This window comes from Pristis pectinata, chromosome 17 (genome assembly GCF_009764475.1).
Source record: "Pristis pectinata isolate sPriPec2 chromosome 17, sPriPec2.1.pri, whole genome shotgun sequence".
NCBI classification, from domain to species: Eukaryota; Metazoa; Chordata; class Chondrichthyes; order Rhinopristiformes; family Pristidae; genus Pristis; species Pristis pectinata.
This window is the reverse complement of record NC_067421.1, coordinates 26,156,424-26,182,940: the sequence shown is the minus strand read 5'-3', so window position 1 is coordinate 26,182,940 and position 26,517 is coordinate 26,156,424. Positions and strand designations below refer to the sequence as shown.

At 40.5% G+C, this 26,517-nt stretch overlaps 1 protein-coding gene across 4 annotated transcripts in view; it reads right to left on the bottom strand.

Annotated features, from left to right (window-relative positions):
• Positions 1–917: 917 nt before the first annotated feature.
• The window catches only part of LOC127579245 (SEC14-like protein 2), a 52,657-nt gene continuing 27,057 nt past the window's right edge, over positions 918–26,517 (bottom strand). Inside the window, exons 10-15 of one of the 4 annotated variants that reach the window (XR_007957652.1) lie at positions 19,450–19,556; positions 16,991–17,130; positions 16,351–16,520; positions 6,600–6,771; positions 3,648–3,692; positions 918–1,877 (exon numbers count right to left, since the gene is read on the bottom strand). Coding sequence is in view for 2 of the 4 variants with exons in the window: in XM_052031890.1 (XP_051887850.1) it covers positions 6,623–6,771; positions 16,351–16,520; positions 16,991–17,130; positions 19,450–19,556 (566 nt within the window). In the remaining 2 variants the exon portion in view is untranslated. Of the gene's footprint in view, positions 1,878–2,852; positions 6,772–16,350; positions 16,521–16,990; positions 17,131–19,449; positions 19,557–26,517 lie in introns of those variants that run through there. The other 3 variants (XR_007957651.1, XM_052031890.1, XM_052031889.1) reach the window with 3 other exon arrangements.

Here is a 26,517-nt window from a genome sequence, read left to right as displayed (position 1 = left end):
CTTCACCATGGTTGGCGGAGCCGTTCCATTCATTGCCCATGGGTTGGTTCTCACCGCGTCCCAGCCCAACAGCAGAGTTCATGTCCTCACTCTCACCCCAGTAACCTCCACATTTAACCTCTGCCATTCCCGCCGCGTTGCCATCTCGGAACATATCATCACCTTGCTGCATCATTCCCATGGCAACCAATCTAATTAACACAGGAAGTGCAACACCTGGCCTTTGCTCTCTTCCCAAACACACTTTCCAGCTAAATCGATGGATGTTTCAATTCAGTTCACCGCGTCACATCGAGGAAGTAGAAGACAAAGTCCACAGACGTGACGCTGAGCTGTTACCAGTGACTGTAATTCTCCACGCACCCCTCTGATCTCTCTGCCTTCGACCTCCTGCACTACAATGTTGTCATGAAGATCAACCTAATTTCTAGGAACAGTACCTCAGTTTTTGACTCGACATTTTGCAGCTTTTTTGGGCAATAATGAGTTCAAGACTTTCGTATACAACATTTTTTTCCCAGATACAACTGCTAGTATTTCCATTTTTCACCTTCTCCAGACCTTTACTTGGTTCTTTCCCAGTCTCCCTACTACCCTTTGATCATCAGGGGTTCTGGTGGATAAGGTGAAAAACCGTGGCAGACATTTTCTTTTACTGCCACCGAAGTTGAAATCCAAATATAAGTACACAGTGGTTCAGGCAGCATATACAGATAGTGAAGTAAACTCTTTTTTTTAGGTTGATAGACTTACATCAGAATTAGGAAAAGTTAGAAATGCAAGAGATTAAAAGTAAGTTCAGAGGATGTGCATGTCTGTTTTGTTTTGGGGTGGAGGTGGCTGTACCTTTTATACCATGCACTGCTCATTGTTCTTTCCTTCCCTAACCTTCTCCCTCACTCTGAACTTACTTTTAACCCATTGTCACGAACCAGCAACAAAAGAAACACACTGAGCATGATTTAGTGTTAAAAACTATTTTATTAATCACTACTTATGATAATACGTAAAATAAAAGTAAAAATGTTAGTATGTTAGAATTCAAGAATGTTAAACCTCGAACGTTAACCCCAAAACTAAACTCGTCGTGTGTGTGTATGACAAAGTCCAAAACTCCCAGTTCCTGAATGGTTCTTAAAGTTCAGTTCCGCAAGCCATAAGGTGAAACATGAGCAAGGGCTTCTTCAACAACCACCGTTGTCTGAAGATAAGATGTAGATGTAGAAAAACATAGAGAGAGTACATACGAAATCCAAATGTTCCTCGATGGAACCCAAACGACACTTCAGTGTTTACTCGGTAGTGACTTCCTCACCCCGAAAGCATCCGAACCGTGGTCGTCCACACACAAATACCCGTTTCCTTCTACAGGTCAGCAACAAAGTGAACTCCACCGGATTACTTCCAACTTCCATACATGGATTTCAGTGGCAAACACAGTTATTGTTTCTCATCCATCGATAGAGAAAACAAGCAGGCTGGTGTCTCTCTCCCTTCTCTCTCTCTCTCCTTCTTCTTCTTCAACAACATCATTACGTCCTTTATCTTCTATTGACGTAAGCACGCCCCACACACACACACTCTCTATCTTAAAGAGACATTCATTGAGTCCGTAACACCATCATATTTCTAACTTTTCCTAATTCTGATGAAAGACCATCAACCTGAATACATTCATTTCCTCCTTTCTTCCTCCTGTGACGATGTGGGAATGTTTTGACAGGAAACACCTCAGATAATACATCACAAATTCAGCCTTGTGCTTTACCAATTGGTTTCCTCTTCCTTGCCCAGTCTTCCAGCTGTTCCCAAAGATGCTGCACTTGGGCAATCACTGGCAGTCCACTGCCAGGTCTTAGTTAAAGGCGATTGAATATCTGGGAGGCAGAGGTAGCACAGTCCAACTTGTTATTTGAAATATAATTAGTAAAAACATTATCAAAAACTGACAAAGAAAATACCAGCTCAGCATGAGGTACATAGATTATTTAATTGTTTTCCACAAAACACACACTTGATTTTGCAATGACATCTTTTTCAAAGGAAGCTATTTGAAAAATGAATTTTGTTGTTGCATTGATTTTGAACAGAGGTGATTTTGTGATGCTGTGTTCCCCAGCAAGGAGCTACGAGTTGCTATTATAGCCGTGACTCTCCAACCTGTGATGTTTGCTTCCTTAGCTCCCCATTCTGGGTGGTGATCACATAATCCTTGATACAATACATATTTCAGAGGTTAGCTAGTACACTATCCACCAAAAATGCAGAACATTTAATAATTCCAATGATAAGATGGAACTATATAAAATTAACATGATTTTTATAGCACTTCAAGTATGTTGTATAGTGCATTAAAATAATCAGAAAGAAAAAAAGTTTAATACAATCCAGATTATAAATTTATTGACCTTACCAAAACATTATTGGGCACTTTTTATGTAGAAGAATTACTGCTGGAATGCAGCTGGATCTATGGAAACAAAAACTTCTTTGTTTTTTCCATCATGATGCACAACGGCTCAATTGGTTTCTGGAAAAATGCAGATTTACATCCCAGCTAATCATTTTGGGAATTGTGCAAGGCACTGTGTCATTTATGTGATTGCATGTATCTCCTGAATAATGTGTTGCATGTGGTAACCCCTTGTGCTGACTCTCAATAAGACGTGACCATTCCATTAAAGAAGGAACTAAATTAATTTCAGTTCTAACTGGATGCTCCAAAATAAAAACTTACCTAATGTCCAAAAACCACTGTGCAGGAGGAGAACCAATATCATACAATATCAGCCTTGGGTGTTAAATCTAAAGTTCACAGGATGAATAAAAGATGTGGGGCTTTTTTTCTGGGGGGGGGGGGGGGGGGGTTTCAAAGATTCCAGGTTCTAGCCTTGCTGAATTGTGAGAAGAGTTGAAATTATGGTGATCATACTAAAATGTGAAATGTTCAAAATAATCCTAAAATACAGTAAATTTGTATGGTAAATGTAAACAGATGCAAGGATTTATAGGAAAAATCAGAGGACATGGCTAAATGAATGGAGAAAAGCCATAAACCAAAATCAGCATAAGAGATAACACCCCTGCATTTAGAATAGTCTTATTTTGACCAAATACCATCTATAGGAAATATTTCTTTTCAGATTTTTATTTACATGGCAGAAGATTTGGTCCTGAGGGCAAGGATATTGGAGACAGTTTGATCAACTGAATAGCTTTTTTCTACTTCCACATTCTTGTTTTGGTAATCAAACCAGATATATGATTTACTCAGATCAATTGCACATTATTTCTCTGTAAACAGCAGCACAGATATCACAGACTTAAAACTCTTCTGTGACTGTAAATACACTCAATAATTCAGAAATTGGGTATTTTAGATAAAATCAACTTTTGGTGGCTAATTTTGTATTAATTAACTGACAACCAATACAAAATGAGTCCAGCAAATATTTAAGAGTACATCATCATTCAACTTTAAGACACAAGACCACAATACAATGATTAAGATAACAATTACAGATAATAGTATTCAACCACATTTAAGGAAATGGAGGGAACAAGCTCAGATATTTGGAACTCTAATAAATTATTCTTGCTATCTGTGATTTTGTAAGAACCAAGGTTAGATGACTACTTAAAATTACCTGATGTTCATTAATCCATTCATATCGTCAAGTAAGAAAGTAGACCTGGAGAAGTTCGGAAGTCTAATTTTTAAAAAATTTCTTCATTACAAATTACTCATTCATCTTTATATTAAATTACAAAGTATCAGTTTAGACATAAATATCAGGTACTTATTCTGTAGTAGATTTTGCAATAAATAAACTCCAAAATTAATAGCACTTCAAGTAGCAGAGGTACTGGAATGAAAACAGTTATGAATAACGCGACCATCAAGTAATGTGCAACGCATGTCTGCAACTTTAAATCAATACACTGATGCAGAACCAACTGTTGTGAATCTGCTGCACTCATTCACCTGAAGCAACATTTTGGTTAATTTGGAATGTAATTGCCAATTAAAGAAGATACTGCCATAAATAATATAAATGTTGTCCTCACAGAGAGAACTTGCCATTGAAAATGAATGGTTAGAAAAATGTTAACCCAAGTTAGTGCTTCTGGCAGGTGAAGGAAGAGCTGGAAATTATTAATATTTTGTATCTTTAAAGACAATGGTGACTGGTATGAAACTTTCATATGCTGAGCAAAGGTGTTAGTTTTTGATGTCCCTACTGTTCATTTTTTTTTTCCATTTCTTGATGTGTATGCATGTTGAATACAGTACCATGGATGTCAATTCTCCAGTGCCTTATCCCAATGGGTCATTCAATCATGAGCCTAGATAAGGTTAGCAGGAAAAACAAATGGAAGAGCAATGAGGCCAAAGCAAAACAACTGGTACCCTCTTCTGGTATGAGATCAGCCAACTCAGTATGTTTGGGAGAATACTTGAAAACTCCTCAAAGAAAGACCTGAACCATTGAGAATGTAAAAAAAAAGAAATAAACTCACAATTTGGCCCTGACATGCAGCACCAGCAAATTAAATGAGCTTTTTCTTGGAGAGGTACAGGTCATTGTTGCTAATTTATATCAAACAGCAGTTACATGGTTGTGATGATTAATCACAGTGATAAACAAAAGTGGTGTGGCTGCAGTTTTAAAGACTGAGTACTTGAGTTATCGATGGCAGTCCACTGTTATTTCACTTGAGTAAACTTCAATCTTAGCCAGCCTATTCATTGCAGATCAGCACTAAGCTAGATATTCTTCTAGTGCAAAGCAAAACCTGGCTTTCTTTGGAGTCTCAATCAAGCTTCAGTCTTTGCAAGTTATCAATGCAAAGCAAAACCTGGCTTTCTTTGGAGTCTCAATCAAGCTTCAGTCTTTGGAAGTTATCAATGGCATTTGTGCTGATCTACACACCCTCAACTATCATTTCTTACTGGATGGAGGAAAAGGAAGCTCAGTAAGTACATGTGTCAAGGAAGCAAACTGAAAGGAAAAATAAATCATCCTTACATTTTCTTAAAAGGATGGTTCGGAAGGCTTTAAATGACTACTGAACTAGAGTCCTCCATTTGGAATAATCCCTAGCTAGAGATAAAATGCAATCTTGTTATGGAGTTAATTCAATACATATAGTGATTTAATTCTTGAATACATAGTCAAGAATTTCTCACACTGCAAGCTGTGGGTACCACAACAGATTCAAAACATTTCAAAGTTTTCACTGGTGGGAAAGTCGCAAACGAGGGGACATAGTTTCGAGGTAAGGGGTTGGTCATATAAGACCAAGGTACGTAGACATTCCTTCTCACAGAGGGTAGTGAATCTCTGGAATTCTCTACCCAAGGGAATTCTTGTGGAGGCTAGCTCATTATAAGTATTGAAAATGGAGGTTGTTTTTTTTTTAAATCAGGGGACCTGGCACAGAGGAGGTGGTGTGGCCTGGGGTAGATCAGACATGACTTATTGAATGGTGGAACAGGCCTAAGGGGCTAGGTGGCCTACTCCAGCTCCTATTTTTTTGTGTGACATTGCAGCAACAATTATTCATGATCTGGATATTGACAGCGATAAGGGATATTAAAAGGCATTAAAATGAGACAGTGAATAGGAGTGTTTGCTATCAATCCAGAATTAGAAGTGGAAAGATATGTTTACTGTAAAAGTAATTAGAAATCTATAAACTACATTTTGAAACAACTAATTGTGGTAACACCTTTTGTTAAAAGTTAGTACCACAAGACTCTCTAATAACTGCCCATTTAGTTTGACACAGTAAAATACATCACTCAGTAACAATCTTTGCAAGTCTCTCTATGTTGGAATATATGTACCATAGGTATGACCTCCAAGGGAAATGAGAGGGGGAAATGGGATTGATGCAGATCGGTGCTTGGTAATCAATGGATGGAAGAGCCTATTTCAATCCTGTATGATTCTATGACTATGGCACTAAACAGTACAGAAGCCAAATATTAGAATATATCCATAACCCCAGACTAATTTGGCCATTTATGTATAAATAATAGACTCAATGCTGAATCTTTTTCAAAAAAGTTGGGTATATCCCAATGACCCTACTGATGGTAAAAGTAGCATGTGTGGCGACTCACCGTTTAGTCGGTTGAACCGGCTCGGCAGTCGGGTCGAACGGCGTCGGAGTGACGAGGCCCAAGATGGCGGCGGGCCTCGTCTTTCCCGAGCGACGGGGAGAACCCGCGCGCGGGAAAGTCTTGATGACGTAGTACTTACGTCATTGCCGGTTGGATTGGGCGGGAACAGTTTCCCTTAAAGGGCCCGCGCAAGGCGGGAAAATAAACCAGTTCTTGTTCAACAATCCTCCGACTAGCGTCTTGTTTTATTTCGCGGTAGCAACCACTACACATGCATAATTAGCTATTTATTTATTCCAATTTTGGCTGGATCATGATAATCCATAGATTATTCAACAGCATTTCATTTAGGACAAAATGTACACACTATGATAGTTTGTCAAGAATAGCCAATCATTAAAACATGCCATTGCATTCACTGTCTACACAGCACAAAAAATAAAATCAATTCATTGTAAAACAGCCTTACAGACTCCTTTAATCATGATGTTCCTATTTATCATTGACATCCATTTCTTTTATCTTCTTCCCAAGATCATCCATCTGTGCTTCTGACCCCTTATCTGGCAGTAGCACTTCCACTGAGTAGCTAACCTTCTTGGAATGAATGATGCTGTATGTATTGTCAAATCTTAAAACATCTAGGGAAAATAAAATCAAAAATGACAATAAGATATATGTTCCAATTTATCACCTGTGCAGTCATCCAAGTAAATCAATCAAATTCTGCACAGTTTTTTAATCAGGACAATCAGGAGTACAATTATTAATTAAAAAAAGAAAATGATACAGTTGATAAATTGTGACTCTTCAATAACTTGTGGGTAGTGTACTTACGTTGATGACTAACATCAATAGTCGTGCTGTTTGTGTTGGAGAGAGTGGGTGTTAGAACATACATGTAAGATTTAGTTAATCCTCTTTGCCAAGCCCCTGCTCATTTCCTTCAATATTTACAGTTATGATGGAGGTATACCTGTAGTATATCTGCCTGTCTGCAATGAATCAGAGCTCCATGCTAAAGCCAATGATCAATAAACAAAGCACTAGAAATCAGGATGAAAATTTGTTGTGGTGTTAAAATCCAATTGGACATTTTCCAGACGTGGACATCAGATGCCAAGTTTGTGTTTGCAGGCAAGAGGGGTTTAAGTGGAGAGGTAACTGGAACAAAAAAAAATGTTCTTTAAAAAAGGGACAACGTTGTGCTGGTTTAATTATATTATTAATTAAAGATCATCCCTCAATGTTCTCTGAGAAACTGCAAGATGAAATTTACATCTGTAAGCAGTCCCTTAAACAAGTGTACCTGTGAAGTTCAATGTTAATCAAACCTAAACCTAGTGATCATCAAAGAAGCACATTTGAGAAACAGTGCATGATCCAAAAATAATGATGTGCCATCATTCATCATGATCTGCAGCACGTGGTGTAAAGTTTGGTCCCTATACACGAATTCACAGGAAAATGAAAAATAAAGGATCTCGAATTTGTAAAGAAATGGATGAATGGTGTGCTTAGAGACAGTATGTACTGAATCTTTTGGTTAGTGTTGGCTCAAATTTCCCCAATTGAGAAGGCTATGTTATTTAAGTTCTACAGGCGTACTGAAAACAGAATGTACAATCACAAGGTCACATCACAACTTAAAGAGACAAAAGGCTTTTCAGCCAATTATAATTAATTCAACTAGCATCTTCTGATTTCAGAGGTAGGTAGAATAAAGCATCAAGCAATACTATGCAGGTGAAATAGGTGGTCTCGGTGACAGCATTGATTTGAGATCCGAAACTCAGGATACCAAAGTTGTGAATAAACAAGAATTGCTTTTGGCCTCCCATTGTGCCTCTGTCATGTATTGTTCATCTCTGGACTTGAACCTACGGGCAGTCACCCTCTTTCTGTGCTCCATTAACTGGAGGCCGTGCAAAAGACTGTAGCCCCCATCCTAACTTGCACCATCTCATCACGCACATTGACCTATACTGCTTCATGTGATGCCTTGATTTAAAATTCTCATCCTTATTTGTGAATGTCTTTTAGGCTTGAGCCAACTTCTTCTTCTGCTCTATAACTCTTCAAGATAACTTCACCTCTCCAATTCTGGCTTCATGAGCATCCCTGAAGTACTCTACCACTGCAGGCCATGCCTTCATTCGCTATTTTTTGAAATGCTATAAGATCACTTTTCAGGTGACGTTTGTAGGCTGAAAAGTCCTCGTCTTTCCAACCTTTCCTCACAATTCAGAGCCCTGACAATAGGAATTAATCCCATGGCTTTCCTCTGCTTTGCCTCTAGGGCTTGATATCGCCATTTTTTATCCACTAGAGCTTTACATCATACTCAAATCACTGTAAAGCTTGATTTTCTGAGTGTATCCAACAGTATTATCATTAAAGTAAAGCTTAACAGAGATTTCTTAACCCACTGGGATGTTAGAGCATCAAATCCTTTGCTACAGGAATGGCTGTTGCATCTTTTAGTTGAAATTGGATAAACATTTTGAAGAGGAGAAAGATAATTGGAAGAAATTGGGTAATAGAATTCACCTTGTATATTGCCAAACTTGTTCTGTGTGTCCACTTCTGAGGGATTTATTTTCTTTATATCCACATTCTTCACTTCAGTTATAAACATGGAATAGAACTTCTTGGTTTATAAATGTGTGGCCTTTGAACTTTACCATACCTGCCCCTTATAGGACCTGTACCCCAATTTGAAAACCTAGGCCACAGAAAAGGTAGACAAGGACCGATGGTCTTTTGGGCTGCTGATTTCTCCAGATCCAATGTCACTGTAGCTTGTTAGATGGTTCATCAACAATGGGGATGAACTGTTTCTACACCAGTTCTGAGGGTTCTGATTAGAACAATGTGGAATCCACAGACCCTGTCATGGGTAGGGAAGGTGGTGCTTGACAGGGGAGATTGGTTGGTAATTTGGGATGTGGGTATGTTCCCAATGCACAGACTCAAGGTTCTAAAATTGCAGAGACAGAATTGATGGCGTCTTTTCTGCAATTTGAGGTGCCAACTATAGGTATCCCATGTCTCAGAAGCATTCTGAAGGGAGGGATACTATGCCAAATCAATCATGAGCTTTGTGCTGGATTTGAGATTTTGATCATGTTTCCTCAAACATCCAAACTGTGCTGTTGCACTGAAGACAATGGTGAATTTTGTCATACATTTCTGCTGAATACGTTCAAGACATATGGGAAATGATTTACATTCCTGTTCTGGCTACTCGTTCAACTGGTTTCTCAGCCTCTGCTATCACCTGGTTTCTGCCTAGAGCTTCAGATTCCATCCAAAGTATGTTTCTTCCTCCACATCTGGATCTTGAAATCACCTCCACTTCCACCAGTGTTTCCCCCTGTTATGCACATCTCATGGATCTGTATTCCTGTGGAAATGTGCCTCTGAAACTCTTACTGAAGCTGCTGGTCTTCACATGCCCACCACACTTGTCTCCAAGATTGGACATTAATGCATTATGCTCCAAGGTAACTTTGCCATGCCCTCACTAATTCTATTCCACCACGGAGCCTCTGACTTTTACACTGGACTTCCTCCCATTCTCTCCACTCACCACCATGATGCAAGTACTGTATTAATTTCTGTAACAAGATATTTGGATACACAAGGATGAGGATATACAAGAGACAGCCGATGCTGGAATCTGGAGCAACAAACAATCTGCTGGAGGAACTCAGCAGGTTGAGAAGCATCTGGATGGGGTGGGATGGGGGCTGGGGGGGGGAAGGAATTATCGATGTTTTGGGCTCAATTTTCCAATTTCAGGTAACGTTCCAGTATGGTTTCCCCTCTCCCTCTCTCTCCTTCCGATCCCCCTCTAGTCCCAGTATCTTTGTCCCCTTTCTCACACCCCACCTCCAGCCCATCACCCATTTATGCCCCCCTCCCAGTTCCATCTACTCATGTCCCACATATTTCACACATTGGCTCTTCCCCCCACTCCAACCTGTTTCTGGTTCCATCTGCCTTTCACCTCTCCTCTTATGATTCCCATTATTATCTTTCTTAGCCTCTCTCTTCTTTATAATGGCCTTCTCCCTTCTCCACTCTTACTCAGGGTTTTGGCCCAGAATATTCCCATTTCCCCCACAGATGCTGCTCAACCTGCTGAGTTCCTTCAGCAGATTGTCTGTTGCTTTGTAACTTGACCTTTCCCTCTTTACCTGTGCCTACTCATATGCACGTTTTGGCTGTCACTCCAGACCATTGCTCAGGACTTATGTTTCTACTTTTTATCTCCCTTTCTTGTCTACTCATTTTGCTTCCTTGCATTTGTCCTTCTCGGTCCTCCCAAATTCTTTCTGCCATCATTCACCACTCCTTCCCATTCTCCTGCACCTGTCTCAGGCTTGATAACCTCTTAGTAAAGACTATAGCTTCCCTCTGTGCCTGAACTGGCATCTTTTGAAAGGTCCACTGGATCAGGTTGCCAACTTCTTCTGTGCAACAGTCCCTCCTGCCCTCTTCAACCCTATGGTTGACTTTGCTACATTAGGTGCCTGCTGGTGGTTAATCTCATCAATCTGTCTGCTGTCCAACTCAACCTCCAGTGATGACCCTGTGGACTACCGCTCTGCTTCTTCTTCCAGAATGTCTGTTTGCTTTTTAACATAGTAGTTGCTGTTCATAACCTTACTGAGGATGGTTGCATCCATATCACAGCCTTTGCAAAGATCTGGATGAGTGCTGATGCCACCCTCCCCTTAAAACTTCCACACATGCCCCACCCAGATCATTGTGGTAGTGGTACAACTCACTAATGTATTTTGCACAGTCCATGCTCCTCTGATACTTCCCCTTACTTTAAGCTTTGACCATTTGTCTCTTATCTGAAATCTACATTCCCCACCACACACTCAAAACTAAATTTCTTTGCACTGATATTTTAATTGCTTTCGTCCCTCAGCCTCTGCAGTGAGCAACTTCTTTGGTGATTCAAACTCTTATTCAATACATCATGCTCCTCGCTGGGTTCACGGTCCTCCTATTCTCCCCGCATCATTTCTCCTTCCATATAAATTCCCAATTATAAACCCTTGTAAACTTCCCACCTTCATGTGTCCTGTTATATTCACCATGTCAGATAAGCCCAATCACAACTTCCCAGTAACACCCTCTGCCCCTATCTCTCTCCTAGTTCACTTACAACTCTTTCAAAGTCACTACGGTCTAGCCCATTATTTACTATTACATTTTGATAACAACAATTCAGTTTGAACATGCCCTCACCTCCATCACTGATGGCTTCATCTCCATAAAACCATCTTTCTCACCCTGACTATGACCTCTGTTACCACCCTCCTCTCCACTTTCTCAAGGACAATAACTTGAACACAAGCAGTGGACATATAGTTCTCCATTCATCGCCAGAATCAGCTAGTTGACACCATGCAACATTGCGTCTGAGTCTCATCTGCCAAACGGTTTCAGGAACATACTGAAATGCATAACCCATTGTCCCCTTCCAGATCACTTTTTCTGGAAAATGTCCAAAGCTAAAGTTGGAAACAGAGAGATATAAAGAGATACATCATGGAAACAGGCCCTTCAGCCCACCGGGTCCATGCTTCCCATCGACTATCCATTTATATTCATCTTTCGTTATGAGATCATGGTGTGGGATTTGGCTTTTGCCACCTTTGTAACATTATACAAATCTGCCCTCTTCCTCACCTATTGAACATCTATGCCTCATTTAGACTTGACTATTCCAATGTAGCCCCGGCTGGCTTCCTACTTTCTAACACCTTAAATTGAGGTCAAGTAACAACTCTTGTCCATGTCTTAAGTCAGAACAACTTTCATTCATTTATCTCTTCTGTGCTTAATGCCTTGACCTTAAAATTCTTATCCTTGTTTTCAAATCCCTCCAAGGCCATATAAATCTCTAACCCTAACCTTTGCCAACCCTACCAGCATCAAAGAACTTTTAAACAGTTAAACTTTTAAAGAAACAGTAATAAATTCAAAAGTATACAAAGAAGACACAAGAGACTGCAGAAGCTGGAATCTAGAGCCAAAAAAAAACCAAACTGCTATAGGAACTCAGTAAGTCAGGCAGCATCTGTGAAGGGAAATGGACAGTCAAATGTTTCGGGTCAAGACCCTACATCTAGAAAGAAACAGAGCGCCCAAAGGCCTTCCTGATGGTGGATGGAAGTACATAGGGACCACCAGCTCTAGGTCCCACTGCTCTTCCCCTGCTACTAATCACGCCACAACCCCCCGCCCACCCGATTTCATACCCAACCCCTGATCTCATAGCCCACCCCTAATCCCTTTCCCTCCAGTCTCTCCAAGCCCCCCTGCCCCTGCCTCACCCCCCCATCCACTGTCCTCTTCTGATCCTGCCGCTGACCCCAGCTCCAACCCCTGCTGTGTCTTTACTATCCCCTCTGACCTCCACCTCTCTGATGTAGAGTGGTCTGTCCTCACCAGAGGCCTTACCCTTGTACCCCTGCGCCTGCACCTCAATGAGTTCTGAGTTGTTTCCATGCCGATTTCTTTGGTAAGGAGTTCTTAACCCTCACTGATGACCCTTTCTCCTTTCTCCAACACTCCTCTTCCTCTTGGACACCTCCGTCTGGTCTTTTACCCTCTCTCAACCTTTTTATTTTCAACTGCCAACGTGACATTAACTATCCTGACTTCTCCACTCCCCTCGCCCCCTCCGAACTTTAAAGCTTTAGGGCTCTCCATTCTTTCTTGAACATTTTGTTTTTTTCCCCCGGTCCAGATGAAGGGTCTGTTCACCGATGCTGCCCTACCCATTTTCCTCCAGCAGTTTGTTTTTTGCTCAAAAGTATGCAAATTTCTCATTATTTGCATCCACGTATTTGTTTCTAGCCATTCAAATGAATAGAATTACTTTTCCATTTTCAAGGTAAATGCCCCAGCAGATTCTCCAGTCTAAATGCTGGGCAATTACTGCAATTTGGCGTTTTGCTTCTGAAGCCCAAGAGGAATCCTATTTTAGTGTATAGTCAAGAACTTACTGGTGAAGAGCAACAAAGTAGTTTGGGATTTCTATGTTCCAATCGGATTTCAAGGATGCCATTTAAAACTAAATTCTCAATTGCTGGAACTTTCTTGCAGTTCTAATATTCTACTACTAGCATTAAACAGTACAAGGGATTTTATTGATATCTTCTGTGGTTCACTTAACCTTAATCCGTGTAGTTAAAAATCATTAAAATTACTACCAGCAGCTCTTCTGTCTTTGCCAGCACAAGTGGAACTATACACCAAGTGAAACAGAAACCAGAGGATGCACAAGCCAGTGGTTTCACCCTCAGGGGCTCCTGTTCCACTTCTTGCCTTCAATAAAGTATTGACGCTTCCCTTTGTTCTATTCATCCTTCCCCCACCCTTTGCAATTTAAAGCAAACTTGTTTTCTCTCTTTCCCATTTCTGACAAAGGGTACCTGACCTGAAATGTTAACTCGATTTCTCTTTTGACACCTGCTGCAGAACTTGATGAATCTTTTTATCATTTTATTTTATATTAGATTTCCACCATCTGCAAATTTTTCAATTTTCAAATGAGAAAACAAATGTATTTTAAGTTGCAGAGAGGGATACAGGTGTAGAAGACAAAGGGGACGTCTGTAATTGGGTGGAGACTAAAGTTACTCAGGTGACACAATGCTTTTGCAGCCATCTTGTTGACCTAATGAATGGGAGCAAGGGAAGGGGAGGGGAGGGGAGGAGTAAAAATACAAAACAATATGCTGGAACTGAGAGGCACAGAACACAGCAGCTGTAAATCCACAATAAAGGGGAATCTGCTGGGTACTTCCCACCTTGGGCAGCATATATCGAGGGAGAAAAACTGTGTTAAGGTGGATGACCTTACGACAAAACTGGCTGGTTCTGACACAAACAGGAAAAAACTGGTGATCTGAAATTGTTGAATCTGATAGTTAGTCCTGAGGGCTGCTACATACTTAGGCAGAAGATATTTGTTGGAATAGTGTAGGAGGCCAAAGACCAAGAGTCACAGTGGAAGTGTGGTAGAAAATTAAAGTGACAGGCAACTGGACCCTTGTGGACTGAAAGGAGGACTTCTGCAAAGCGGTCACCCAATCTGCACTTGGATACTCACATTGTGAGCACTGAATGCAATACACTAGATTGAAAGATGTGCAAGTGAATTGCTGCTTTACCCGAAAAGACTCTTTAGGTCCCTGGATTGTTGGAAAGATGTTACAACTAATGCATAGGAGGTGTGGTGACAATGGAAGTGGCTGGTGGGGATGGAAGAGCGAACCAGGGAGTTGCAAAGGGAACAGTCCTTTAGGAATGCTGAAAGAGGAGGGGAGGGGGAGGTGTGTTCAGTGTGTGTTTTTGAAGGTGCGTAAATTATGGAGTGTGATTTGTTGAAATTGGAAGCTGGTGAAACAGAAGGTGAGGACAGGGGGAACCTTGTCCATACTCTGTATGGATGGGAGAGGGGGGATGACAGCAGTACTGCAGAAATAGATATATAATTGAGAGTACTGTCAACTATGCTAGAAGGGAAGCCATGGTTTAGGAAAAGAGAAGTCATCTCAGAGATACTGAAAACAAATAAGATGCAGACAAAGAACCTGGAGAACGGAATCTTCACAGGAAGCAAGGGTGGAGGGGGAGATGTTGTTGAGATGCTGTTGAGATGCAAATTCTATAGTCACACTTTTGATATGAAGAAAGTGAGTGGAGTTAAAGGAGGAGTTGTTCAATGTAACAGTGAGTTCAGTCAGATGAAGGAGGGTGATGGAGGAGGTGGACTGGTTAGGCCTTTGTTGAAGAAAGAAGCAAAGAGTCCTCAGGTCATCATTGTACAGGATGGAGGTGTAGAGGGACTTTCACAAAAATTATATAAATTTCATAACAGCTGTTCAGCCCTGCATTAAATAAAATTGTGGCTGATGGATGATTTAACTCGTATCATCAAACATGACTTTGGTTAATAAAAATCTATCAGATTTAAAGTTGACAATTGATCATTTTCATTTGGAAAATGCTTCCCCACCCCTTTGCATCCACAAATTATACCACTCTTTGCAGAATTCTGCCCTAACTTCACTTCTGAAAAGACTAACTCCAGTTTTTAGACTAGGGGTTCTAGTCCTAGATTTCCAACCAGAAAAATAGATCCATCCTGTTATACCAATTAAAAAAACATCATAATCTCTTACATTCTCAGAAGTACAACCCAAATTTGTGTATTATTTCCTTGCTATTTAACCACCAAAATATGTTACACTTCATATAAGACCATTAGAAAGTATTCGTTCTATCCTTTTTAGGTCCAAAATGGATGACTTTGTATTTGCCAAATTGTTTAATATTTTAAATATTTCTTTGCAGTTTTATAATGCACTGCTCTCAACATTGTCTTTCTTGTGTTATTAACAGGCTTGGAAATGTGACTTTCTATTCCATCATCCAAATTGTTAACGGTAAACAGTTGAAATCCAATAGACTGCAGGTACTGGAATCTGAAATGCTAAACAGAAGGCTGGAAGAACTCACTAGATCAAGCAGCATCTGTGGAGGCAAAAGGTGTATGTCGATGTTTTGGGTCAAGACCTTACATCAGGTTTGAGAGGGAAAGTGAGCCCTGTGAGACACCCACTGGTCTCATTATGTAATGAGAAAACTTGCCCTTTATTACTAGTGTCAGTCTTCTGTCACCCAGCCAATTTTCTAGCCAGCCCATAAGTTTACCTTAAATTCCATGAGCTTCAACTTCATCTAACGGTCTCTGGGGATCATTTAATCTAAGGGACTCGATTAAATATCTTCTGCAAGATGAACATCCATAGACATTCCCTTTTCTAGTAATTAAAAAAAACTTCTAAAAAATTCAAGAAGATTTGTAAACCATTTAACAATAATGAATACCACACTATTGCCACATTTGAATGCAAATCGAACAAAGGTATCAAACATTACTATAGATCTAGGAACAATTCCTTGGATGTGTTCTACTCTATGAACAGTTAGGGATCAATGGGGAAAGCCATTGTGTCCAGAAACTGTAAATGTATATGATCAAATATAATCAAAGTTGGAAAATATGTCTAGATATTACCAATAAATGCAACTTTTTTTTAAATACTACTGTAACTGAGACCTGAAAATACTGAAATTAGGAACTGAAAGAAGGTAGATTATTATTAAGCTTATTGACGTACAGATTCCAGGTTCCATGCAGGTAAGTGTTCCATCCTCAGGCACCAGGTGACTATTGTATCGCTGGCTGGAGACCATTTCTACCATTTCACCAGCCTTCTGTCGTTCTCCAATCTTTGTCTTCAGATATACACCAAACCCAATGTCTGCATTCTCAGTCATGAATTGCCACCTGGAAACCCAGAATAAGAATTTAAATACTGAGAAACTGCACATCTCATTACATTTAAAATTTCACCATTGTATTTCAAACCTTTCCCTATCCATCTATTCTATTCCATCTGACTGTTCTGCCCAATAGGTGTCTCACTATTTGACCGATGAGAACTTTAACTATGAGAGGTACTGAGATTCAAGTGCCAGTTCAGGATAAATTCAAACTCAACCCCTGTACTTGAGAATTCAATAGTCTTTCATGAGAGGTGATTGGTATTTCCTTAGGAAAAAAATATGCATCAATAAAACAAGTAATGATTCCTAGCATATTTAGAGTTTCTTTATCATTCTGATAAGATATTCAGGAAAAGTTTTCATAGCTAATACATGATACAAGATGCATAAATTCTGAGTATTAAGGAAGAACATTTATTTTGCAAAATGCTTCAGCACAAGTAATACAATAGGCTTAGTGCTTAGTCTCACCTCAAAACACAGCCAGGGAAGAGGATCTCATATTCAGATTGAAAAGAAGATCCCCTGTTGACAGTGACTGTGTTTTCATATTGTTGTTTAATGGATTCAAGGATGTAATATGACTTTGGTACATCACCACCAAGATTTATCTAATTAAAGAAACACAGATTTTTAATATTATAGACTTTCAAATGAACACGTATGGTTGCTAAGCTGAGCTCTAAACACCCACCATCCTATTGTTGAAGTGATTTGGGGCTTTAAAGGCACTACGTAAATACAAATTGTTGTTTTTCCAAAAACTATTTCAACATTTTTATTAAAAGCAATGTTAAGCAGTTCCTCACAAAATAAACTTATTTGCATGTCCATGGCTGGTACCAAACAGAGTGAAATACTTTACCAGAATAATCTTCCTACATCTCTGGCATTTGGTTTAATTTTTGCTCTAATTCGATTAAGAGGCATGGGATTTTTATTTTTACAAACATAATATAGAAGAATAATTCGAAGTAAAAATGAATAAAGCTACTCTGGCAATCCCATGCAGTGCTACGGGAATGTTGCACTGTTGGAGATACTACATTTTGGATTAGATATTAATCAAAGCTTCTTTTCCACTTTCACAGATGAATGCAACAGGTCCCAAGGCACTATTTCAAAAACAAATAGGAGGGCTAGCCATGATTTTCTAACTAATATCAATCTCTCAAACTACATAATTAAAATAATTGTATTGCAATTTGTGGGAACTTTCTATGTGCAAATTGGCTGCTGCATTCCTGCACTGCATTAGTACTTCAAATTAGTTTATTTAATGTAAATGGGCCAAAATTGCTGTCTTTACTAATTAAAGCAAAACATTTTGATCAGATTTAGTTGTTAATAATACTTCAGTATTAAAAATTAATTTGTTCCAAATATTAACCAGAACATGTTTTCAATCAAGTCTATTTTTCTTTTCAATTCATTTCAAAAGTAGTACTTTCAAAACCAATATGCTTGACAGTAAAGTGATACATTTTCTTATCAGTTTAGTTTATGATTTCCTGATTTCCATTTCCAGACATTCCTCATTGACCATTTGTTTGGTTTGAACATCTGGCTGCAGTTCTCTGATAATGTTACCACTAAAGCCATAGACGCCTCATAATTTAAATAAGAATTTCACATGTCTTGATTTGAAAATGTAACTTAAGTTGACATAAATTTCCTCCAAGACTAATCAGAATCCCAGTGAATAATTATTTATTGGTGTGCTTGAGCAGTTTATGTCAGATCTTACACTCCATCATGAATATACATGTTTCCTTATGTTGACAGCTGTGCCACCAGAGACAAAAGGAGTGATGGACAACTGGCAAGTTTTTTCAGCTTTCCTTTTCTCATCCTGGGAAAGCATCAGACCTCTACTCACCAAGTGGCACAATCAAAATCTCGAATTCATAGACTGATAAACAACAGTGCAAATCCCAGTTCCATCACTACATATGTTATTGCATCGGTGGTTCTGTGACAGCAATCACATGCTCTTTATCACTTTTCTATTTATACATCTAAATGTTATTGAAATTGTTAGTGCCTACTATACAGGCTGCAGAATCACAGCAATATTAAGTGAATTTAAGGATGAGATGAGACATTAAAACTTCCTCACAAATAAATACATCATGTAATGAATTGTCTGTTTCTATTGAATATGGTCTCAAAGGGAAATTGGATCTTTACAGGAGTGAAAAGTAAAAGGAAAGAAATGTTGAAAGGCTATGAAGTAGAGAGAATAGAACTAGACTAGTGAAAAGTAAGGCTAGACAGAGAATAATTACCAGCCAAACTAGTTGGGCTGAATGGCCTATATTAAAAGTATCCCTGGTTCTTTGCAGACACAGGCATAAACATCTTAAAGGTTAAAGATATCTGTCAGTTTAGCATATTGAAATATCATACAAGAGCAGTTTGGGATGCAGTATATTGTCATAACAAAGATCTTAGTTTAAAGTGTCTTGAATTCTATAAATCTCCCTGTCCTCCTACCCCATGAAAAATTCACACCAACACAGGCAAATATTTATACATGCAACATTAGAAGTGCCATTTCTCAGTTAACTAAATGAAGAAGTCCCACTGTAAACCTATAATGCAAGGTTGAACATCTTTGAAGATCTGCTTCAGGGACATAGCTTATTAGATCTGACTGGGCACTGAGATTTAATATAATGAAACCACAGGAGCAATAGGATAAGAGTAACAAGGCATAAGGAGTATAGGTTTGGTAACTTAGAAATGCCAGTTCTTGAAACCAAGATGAACATTAATCAAAAGCTTCCTCAATGATAACACTATGGACTTTATTGAGGGGAAATTTATTATTTTGTTAGATTGCTCGAAGAATATAACATTGATAGCACTTCTCAAAATCTGGGTATTTTTCTGTTCACAAAGAGCTCCATAATTAAGAAAGTATTTACCTTGCACTTACACCGAGGATTGCCATCTGGATCTGTGAGAGTTCCACCATAATAAACAGGAAGTTGTTCAGCATCAATATTCTGTAATAGCACCTCCTTCCAATTACCTGCAAATCAATAGCAAAGCAAGATGGGACTGAGGACTGGGTAACAGGTCTGCACAGATATAATAGTATCAAGTTTTTTTAAATTAGCTGTAACACATTCCTCCCAGCAGACGTGGGTCCACATTACTTAGCCTCTGCCTGTCTGTAACTGTTACTGTAACTGTCTTGCCCAGGAAGAGCTGGGCATCAGGTGAAGACACTCCTAGTAATTAAACACGTAAAAGTTTCAAACAATCTGAGGTTGTCATTTCTAGAATCTATTTGACATCTACATGAAGCCCAGATCACTTTGACTGAGAGTGTGGGTTCTGAGCTGATGCTTCTGGATGGTCACCACATAAGCCTTGCCCTTCACCTGCTCAAATAGTGCTCCAAATGATCATCACCCTCACAGAGGAGGATTAGGCCCAATAACACTCATTTATTCTTGCACTATCCAGCTCATCAATCTTCAAGTCACGTGAACCAGAACCACACTATTTTGTTTTGGAGGATATGGGTATTACGTGTGTTCTCCATGTTACAAAGCCAACAAAGTTTGTCTATTCATACCACAAATGTCCTGCCTGTGCAGTAGGTGTTTGGTAGCTTAATTAACCAGCTTCTGTTGTCTCCAAGGAACCGTTAGAACTATAAGTGCATTGCAAGAAAACAAAGTGACCATGTGGCCAGCAAACAGACTGCAGCCTGCAGATTCTTCTTTTAATAAATGGCTTCATGACAACTGAACCATCATGCTGCACATTCACTGATAGCTTTACAAAAATTATTCTAGACAATGTGATCTAACAGGGATTGACCATTTGTTTGGGTGATGTTTTGGCTTTCTTCCATTTCTCCAATTCAACTTGGTTCTTCTGTTATTAAAATTGTCCGTTCAATTACTGATGGTTATTAGGATTGACAGCAGTGGGTATAACAGCATTGTTATTTACAGGAGCCTGTGGTTAAATTACTGGACTAGCAGCCAGAAGTCAAAACATTGGTGGAGGGACATGATTTTGAATCCCACCATGGCGGCTAGGAAAATTAAATACAAATAATTAAATGAATCCAGATTTTTTAAAACAAAATGTGGTTTAATTAATGGTGCTGATGAAACCATAGGTTGTTGTAAAAACAAAACAATCAGGTTCAGTAACATTCTTCAAGGGAACAAATCTGCGATCTAGACCCAATCTGTCCTGTAGGTGTTTGCAGACCCAGCAATGCAGTTGACTCTTAAAAGAACCATAGAACCATACAGCACAAAACAGGCCCTTTGGCCCACCATGTTGTGCCGGCCATCAAACCACCCTCACACTACCTAACCCCTTCCTCCCGCATATCCCCCCATCCCACACTCCTCCATATGCCTATCCAACAAGCTCTTGAACCTGTTCAATGTATCTGCCTCCACCACCACCCCAGGCAGTGCATTTCATGCACCAACCACTCTCTGGGTGAAAAACCTCCCCCTGACATCTCCCCTGAACCTCCCACCCATAACCTTAAAGCCATGCCCTCCCGTCTTGAGCATTGGTGCCCTGGAAAGGAGGCGCTGACTGTCTACTCTATCTATTCCTCTCAGTATTTTATATACCTCTATCATGTCTCCTCTCATCCTCCTCCTTTCCAGTGAATAAAGCCCTAGCACCTTAAGCCTCTCCTCATATTCAATACTCTCTAATCCAGGCAGTATCCTGGTAAATCTCCTCTTCACCCTCTCCAACGCCTCCACATCCTTCCTATAATGAGGCGACCAGAACTGAACACAGTACTCTAAGTGTGGCCTAACTAGAGTTTTGTAAAGCTGCATCATCACCTCGCGGCTCTTAAACTCAATCCCGCGACTTATGAAAGCCAACATCCCATTGGCCTTCTTAACTGCTCTTTGCACCTGTGAGGCAACTTTCAATGAACTGTGAATATGAACCCCCAGATCCCTCTGCTCCTCCACACTGCCAAGTACCTTGCCATTCACCCAGTACTCTGCCCTGGAGTTTGTCCTTCCAAAGTGTACCACCTCACACTTCTCTGGATTGAACTCCATCTGCCACTTGTCAGCCCAGCTCTGCATCCTATCAATATCCCTCTGTAAGCTCCGACAGCCCTCCACACTATCCACAACACCGCCTATCTTAGTGTCGTCCGCAAACTTAAGAACCCAGCCCTCCACCCCCTCATCTAAGTCATCTATAAATATCACAAAAAGTAGAGGTCCCAGAACTGATCCCTGCGGGACACCACTAGTCACTGCCTTCCAATCGGAGGGCACTCCTTCCACCACAACCCTCTGCTTTCTACATGCAAGCCAATTCCTAATCCACACAGCCAAGCTTCCTTGGATCCCTTGGCCTCTGACCTTCTGAAGAAGCCTACCATGAGGAACCTTATCAAACGCCTTACTAAAATCCATGTAAACCACATCCACCGCACTGCCCTCATCAATCTTCCTCGTCACCTCCTCAAAGAACTCTATCAGGCTTGTGAGGCAAGACCTTCCCTTCACAAAGCCATGCTGGCTGTCCCTAATCAGTCCATGATTCTCAAGGTGTTCATAAATCCTATCCCTTAGAATCCTTTCTAACAGCTTACCCACCACAGACGTGAGACTCACCGGTCTATAATTCCCTGGCCTATCCCTATTACCTTTTTTGAACAAGGGGACAACATTCGCAACCCTCCAATCCTCTGGCACCATCCCCGTGGACAATGAGGACTCAAAGATCCTTACCAGCGGTTCAACAATCTCCTCCCTAGCCTCTCGAAGCAGCCTGGGGAAAATCCCGTCAGGCCCCAGAGATTTATCTGTCTTAATATTATTTAACAACTTCAACACATCCTCTCTCTTGATATCTACAAATTCGAGAACATTACCCCTACCAGCACTCCCTTCCGCATCATCAAGACCCCTCTCCCTGGTGAATACCGAAGAGAAGTACTCATTGAGAACTTCTTCCACTTCCGCCGCCTCCAGGCAAATTCTCCCACCTTTGTCCTTAATCGGACCTACCTTTACCGTAGCCATCCTCCTACCCTTCACGTACTTGAAAAAGGCCTTGGGATTTTCCTTAACCCTACTAGCCAAAGCCTTTTCACGTCCCCTTCTAGCTCTCCTCAGCCCTTTCTTAAGTTCCTTCCTCGCTACCCTATGTTCCTCACGGGCCCTGTCTGAACCTTGCTGCTTATACCTCACGTATGCCACTTTCTTCTCCCTAACAAGTCATTCCACCTCTCTCGTCACCCACAGTTCCTTCACCCTGCCATTCCTTCTCTCCCTCACCAGGACATATTTATCCCTAACATCCTGCATAAGATCCCTGAACATCGACCACATCTCCATGGTACATTTTCCTTCAAAAAGGACATCCCAATTTACACTCCCAAGTTCTCTCCTTATAGCCTCATAGTTCGCCCTCCCCCAATTGAAAAACCTCTTGTCCTCTCTGCACCTGTCCCTGTCCATGACAATTTTAAAGGTTATGGAGCAATGGTCACTGTCCCCCAAATGCTCACCCACCAATAGATCCTTCACCTGTCCCGGTTCATTTCCTAAAACTAGATCTAACATGGCATTCCTTCTAGTCGGCCTGTCAACATACTGCATCAGGAATCCCTCCTGGACACATTTAACAAATTCCGTCCCATCTAAACCTTTGGCACTAAGCAGGTTCCAGTCTATATTTGGGAAGTTGAAGTCTCCCATTATAACAACCCTGTTATTTTTGCTTCTCTCCAAACACTGCCTGCCAATCTGCTCCTCTATATCTCTACTGCTACCGGGGGGCCTATAGAATACTCCTAGTAGAGTAACTGCTCCTTTCTTGTTCCTTAACTCCACCCATACGGACTCTAGAGATGATCCTTCTACAACATCCATCTTTTCCACAGCCATAACAGTGTCCCTGACCAGTATCGCCACCCCTCCTCCTCTTCTCCCCCCTTCCCTATCCCTCTTAAAACACCGAAAACCAGGAATATCCAATATCCACTCCTCTTCTGACGTCAGCCACGTCTCAGTAATAGCCACGATATCATAGTCCCCCATACTTATCCAAGCCCTCAGTTCATCCCCCTTATTCCTGACACTTCTTGCATTTAAGTAAACACACTTCAGTCCATCTACCTTACTACTTTTATAGCCTGTCTTCTGCTTCTCCTTCCCCAAAGCCTACCTGTTTGATCTAACTTTTCCCCATTCCCTTCTTCCTCTAACCTACTCCTCCGGTTCCCTTCCCCCTCACAAACTAGTTTAAACCCTCCCGAATCACTCTAGCAAATCTCGCCGAAAGGATATTGGCCCCCTTCTGGTTCGGGTGTAACCCGTCCTCTCTGTACAGGTCCCACCTTCCCGAGAAGAGATCCCAATGATCCAGAAATCTAAAACCCTCCCTCCTGCACAAGCTTCTCAGCCACGCATTTATCTGCCACCTCCTCCTATTCCTGCCTTCACTATCACCAAAAGCCTTCTCAGTTCGGGGCAATTAGGGATAGAAAATGAATACCATGGGCAATGATGGCATAAATGAAACAATTTTGAAAGTTAGATTAGAGATTAATTGGTATAGAGTAATTGTGAGAAAAATAGTAAGAGAGTCTGAAATATTTATTGCACAATGGTATTAACTATACAGGTTAGTCTGGCACCCTTGGATTCTTACCAGCGGCAGACCATAGAAAACTTGAACCACAGAAATTGCCCCCGATCATCCTCCTCTGAGTAGGAAAACTGTTTTTTTTTTTAAGTACAGACACTCCCTGGGTCACATAAAGGCTCTGAGAAACTGTCCATAGCCCAATGTTTCATCAAGTTGGAAATGCTGTTGGCTGAGATCATTGTTGGCTGAGATCACAAAAGTTGCACTGGTAGATTAATTAGCTACAGATTAGTACAGATCTTAGATAATTTTAGTTAATTAGTATAATTAGTTAATTAGTATAGATCTGTACTACAGATTCAAAATATGCCAGACCACAGGAGTTGCCAGACTACAAAATGGCAGATAAGAGAGTTTCGACCTGTATAATCTAATAGCAATGATCCAGGTATTGTATTTCCTTAGACGATTTGTTCTGATTAAAGAATAAAAGGATGCAAAGCCTGCATTAACTTATAAATTTCAATGGCTGGATTTTAGGTGAAGCTCTAAAAGCAGTAGTTTGTGCCCCTGACATGAGAGGATACATTTTCTCTGGGAAGGCAAGATAAACATACTAGGTTGCAGAAAAGGTAAAGGGATACCTGGTGTCAAAAGCTTCAGATAGACAAGGCATTCAAGTCAATTAATTTAGGCTACTAGAGGATTCTTATGAAAGGAGTCATCCAAACAGGATATACTTATATCAATTGAGTAAGGCCATGCATTCTGACTACATTGCAAAGTCAGGGAGGAGTTATTTAGGGTAGCTGGCTGTTTGTGATTGGTTTATTAATGGGGTGAGATAATTAAGAGAGTGATGGACAGACTAACTCCTCAAAATAGAATATCTAACTTTATACAAAAAGGATGAAAATTGCACAGCTAACCTAGGTGAAACTAATGCCAGTCTTGGTTTAACACCTTGATGAAAATCAAAAGGATTAGCAATACCATTGTTGCTGCCTCTGTTCAACACTGAGACATACCACTGCTCACTGTCTGACTGACCAACTCAATACCAGCAAATTGTCACACCTATTACAAATGTTTAATGTGGTACTGTTAGACGCCAATGATCCACTATCCATCCATTTAGAAATCCTAATGGTTTGGCAACTAGCTCATCGAGTGATGTTTGCCTCATCTGAAAGAGGTAGCTGAAAAGATTGCGGAGGCATTAGTAGTGAACTTTCAAGAATCACTAGCGTCAGGAATAGTTCTGGAGGACTGGAAAAAATCACAAATGTAAGTCCACTCTTTATGAAGGGAGGGAGGCAAAAGACAGGAAATCATCGGCCAGTTAGCCTGACTTCAGTGGTTGGTAAGATGTTAAGAGTCCATTATGAAGGATGAGGTTTCAGGGTACTTGGAAGCTCATGATAAAATAGGCCAAAGTCAGCATGGTTTCCTTAAGGGAAGATCTTGCCTGACAAATCTGTTGGAATTCTTTGAGGAAGTAACAAGCAGGATAGACAAAGGAGAGTCAGTGGGTGTTGATTACTTGGATTTTCAGAAGGCCTTTGAGAAGGTGCTGCACATGAGGCTGCTAAACAAGAGCCCATGATATTACAGGAAAGGTACTAGCATGGATAGAAGATTGGCTGACTGGCAGAAGGCAAAGAGTGGGAATAAAGGGGGCCTTTTCTGGTAGGCTGCCTTTGACTAGTGGTGTTCCTCAGGGGTTGGTGTTGGGTCTGCTACTTTTCACGTTATATGTTAATGATCTGGATGACGGAATTGATGGCTTCACGGCAAAGTTTGTGGATGATACAAAGATAGGTGGAGGGGCAGGTAGAGGAAGCAGGGAGTCTGCAGAAGGACTTGGACAGGTTGGGAGAAGGGGCAAAGAAATGGCAGATGGAATACAGTGTACGGAAGTGTGCAGTCATGTACTTTAGCAGAAGGAATAAAAGTGTAGACTGATTTCTGAATTTTCTCACCTTTTAGAAAATAGAGGTGCAAAGGGACTTGGGAGTCCTTGTGCAGGATTTCCTAAAGGTCAACTTGCAGGTTGAGTGGGTAGCAAGGAAGGCAAATACAATGTTAGCATTCATTTCAAGAAGACTAGAATATAAAAGCAAGGATGTAATGCTGAGGCTTTATGAGGCATTGGTCAGACCTCATTTGGAGTATTGTGAGCAGTTTTAGGCCCCATATCTATAAGATCTATAAGCTGGCATTGGGCAGGGTCCAGAGGAGGTTTACAAGAATGATCCCAGGAATGAAAGGGTTAATGTATGAGATGCATTTGATGGCTCTGGGCCTGTACTCGCTGGAGTTTAGAAGGATGAGGGTGATCTCATTGAAACCTACTGAATATTGAAAGGCCTGGATAGAGT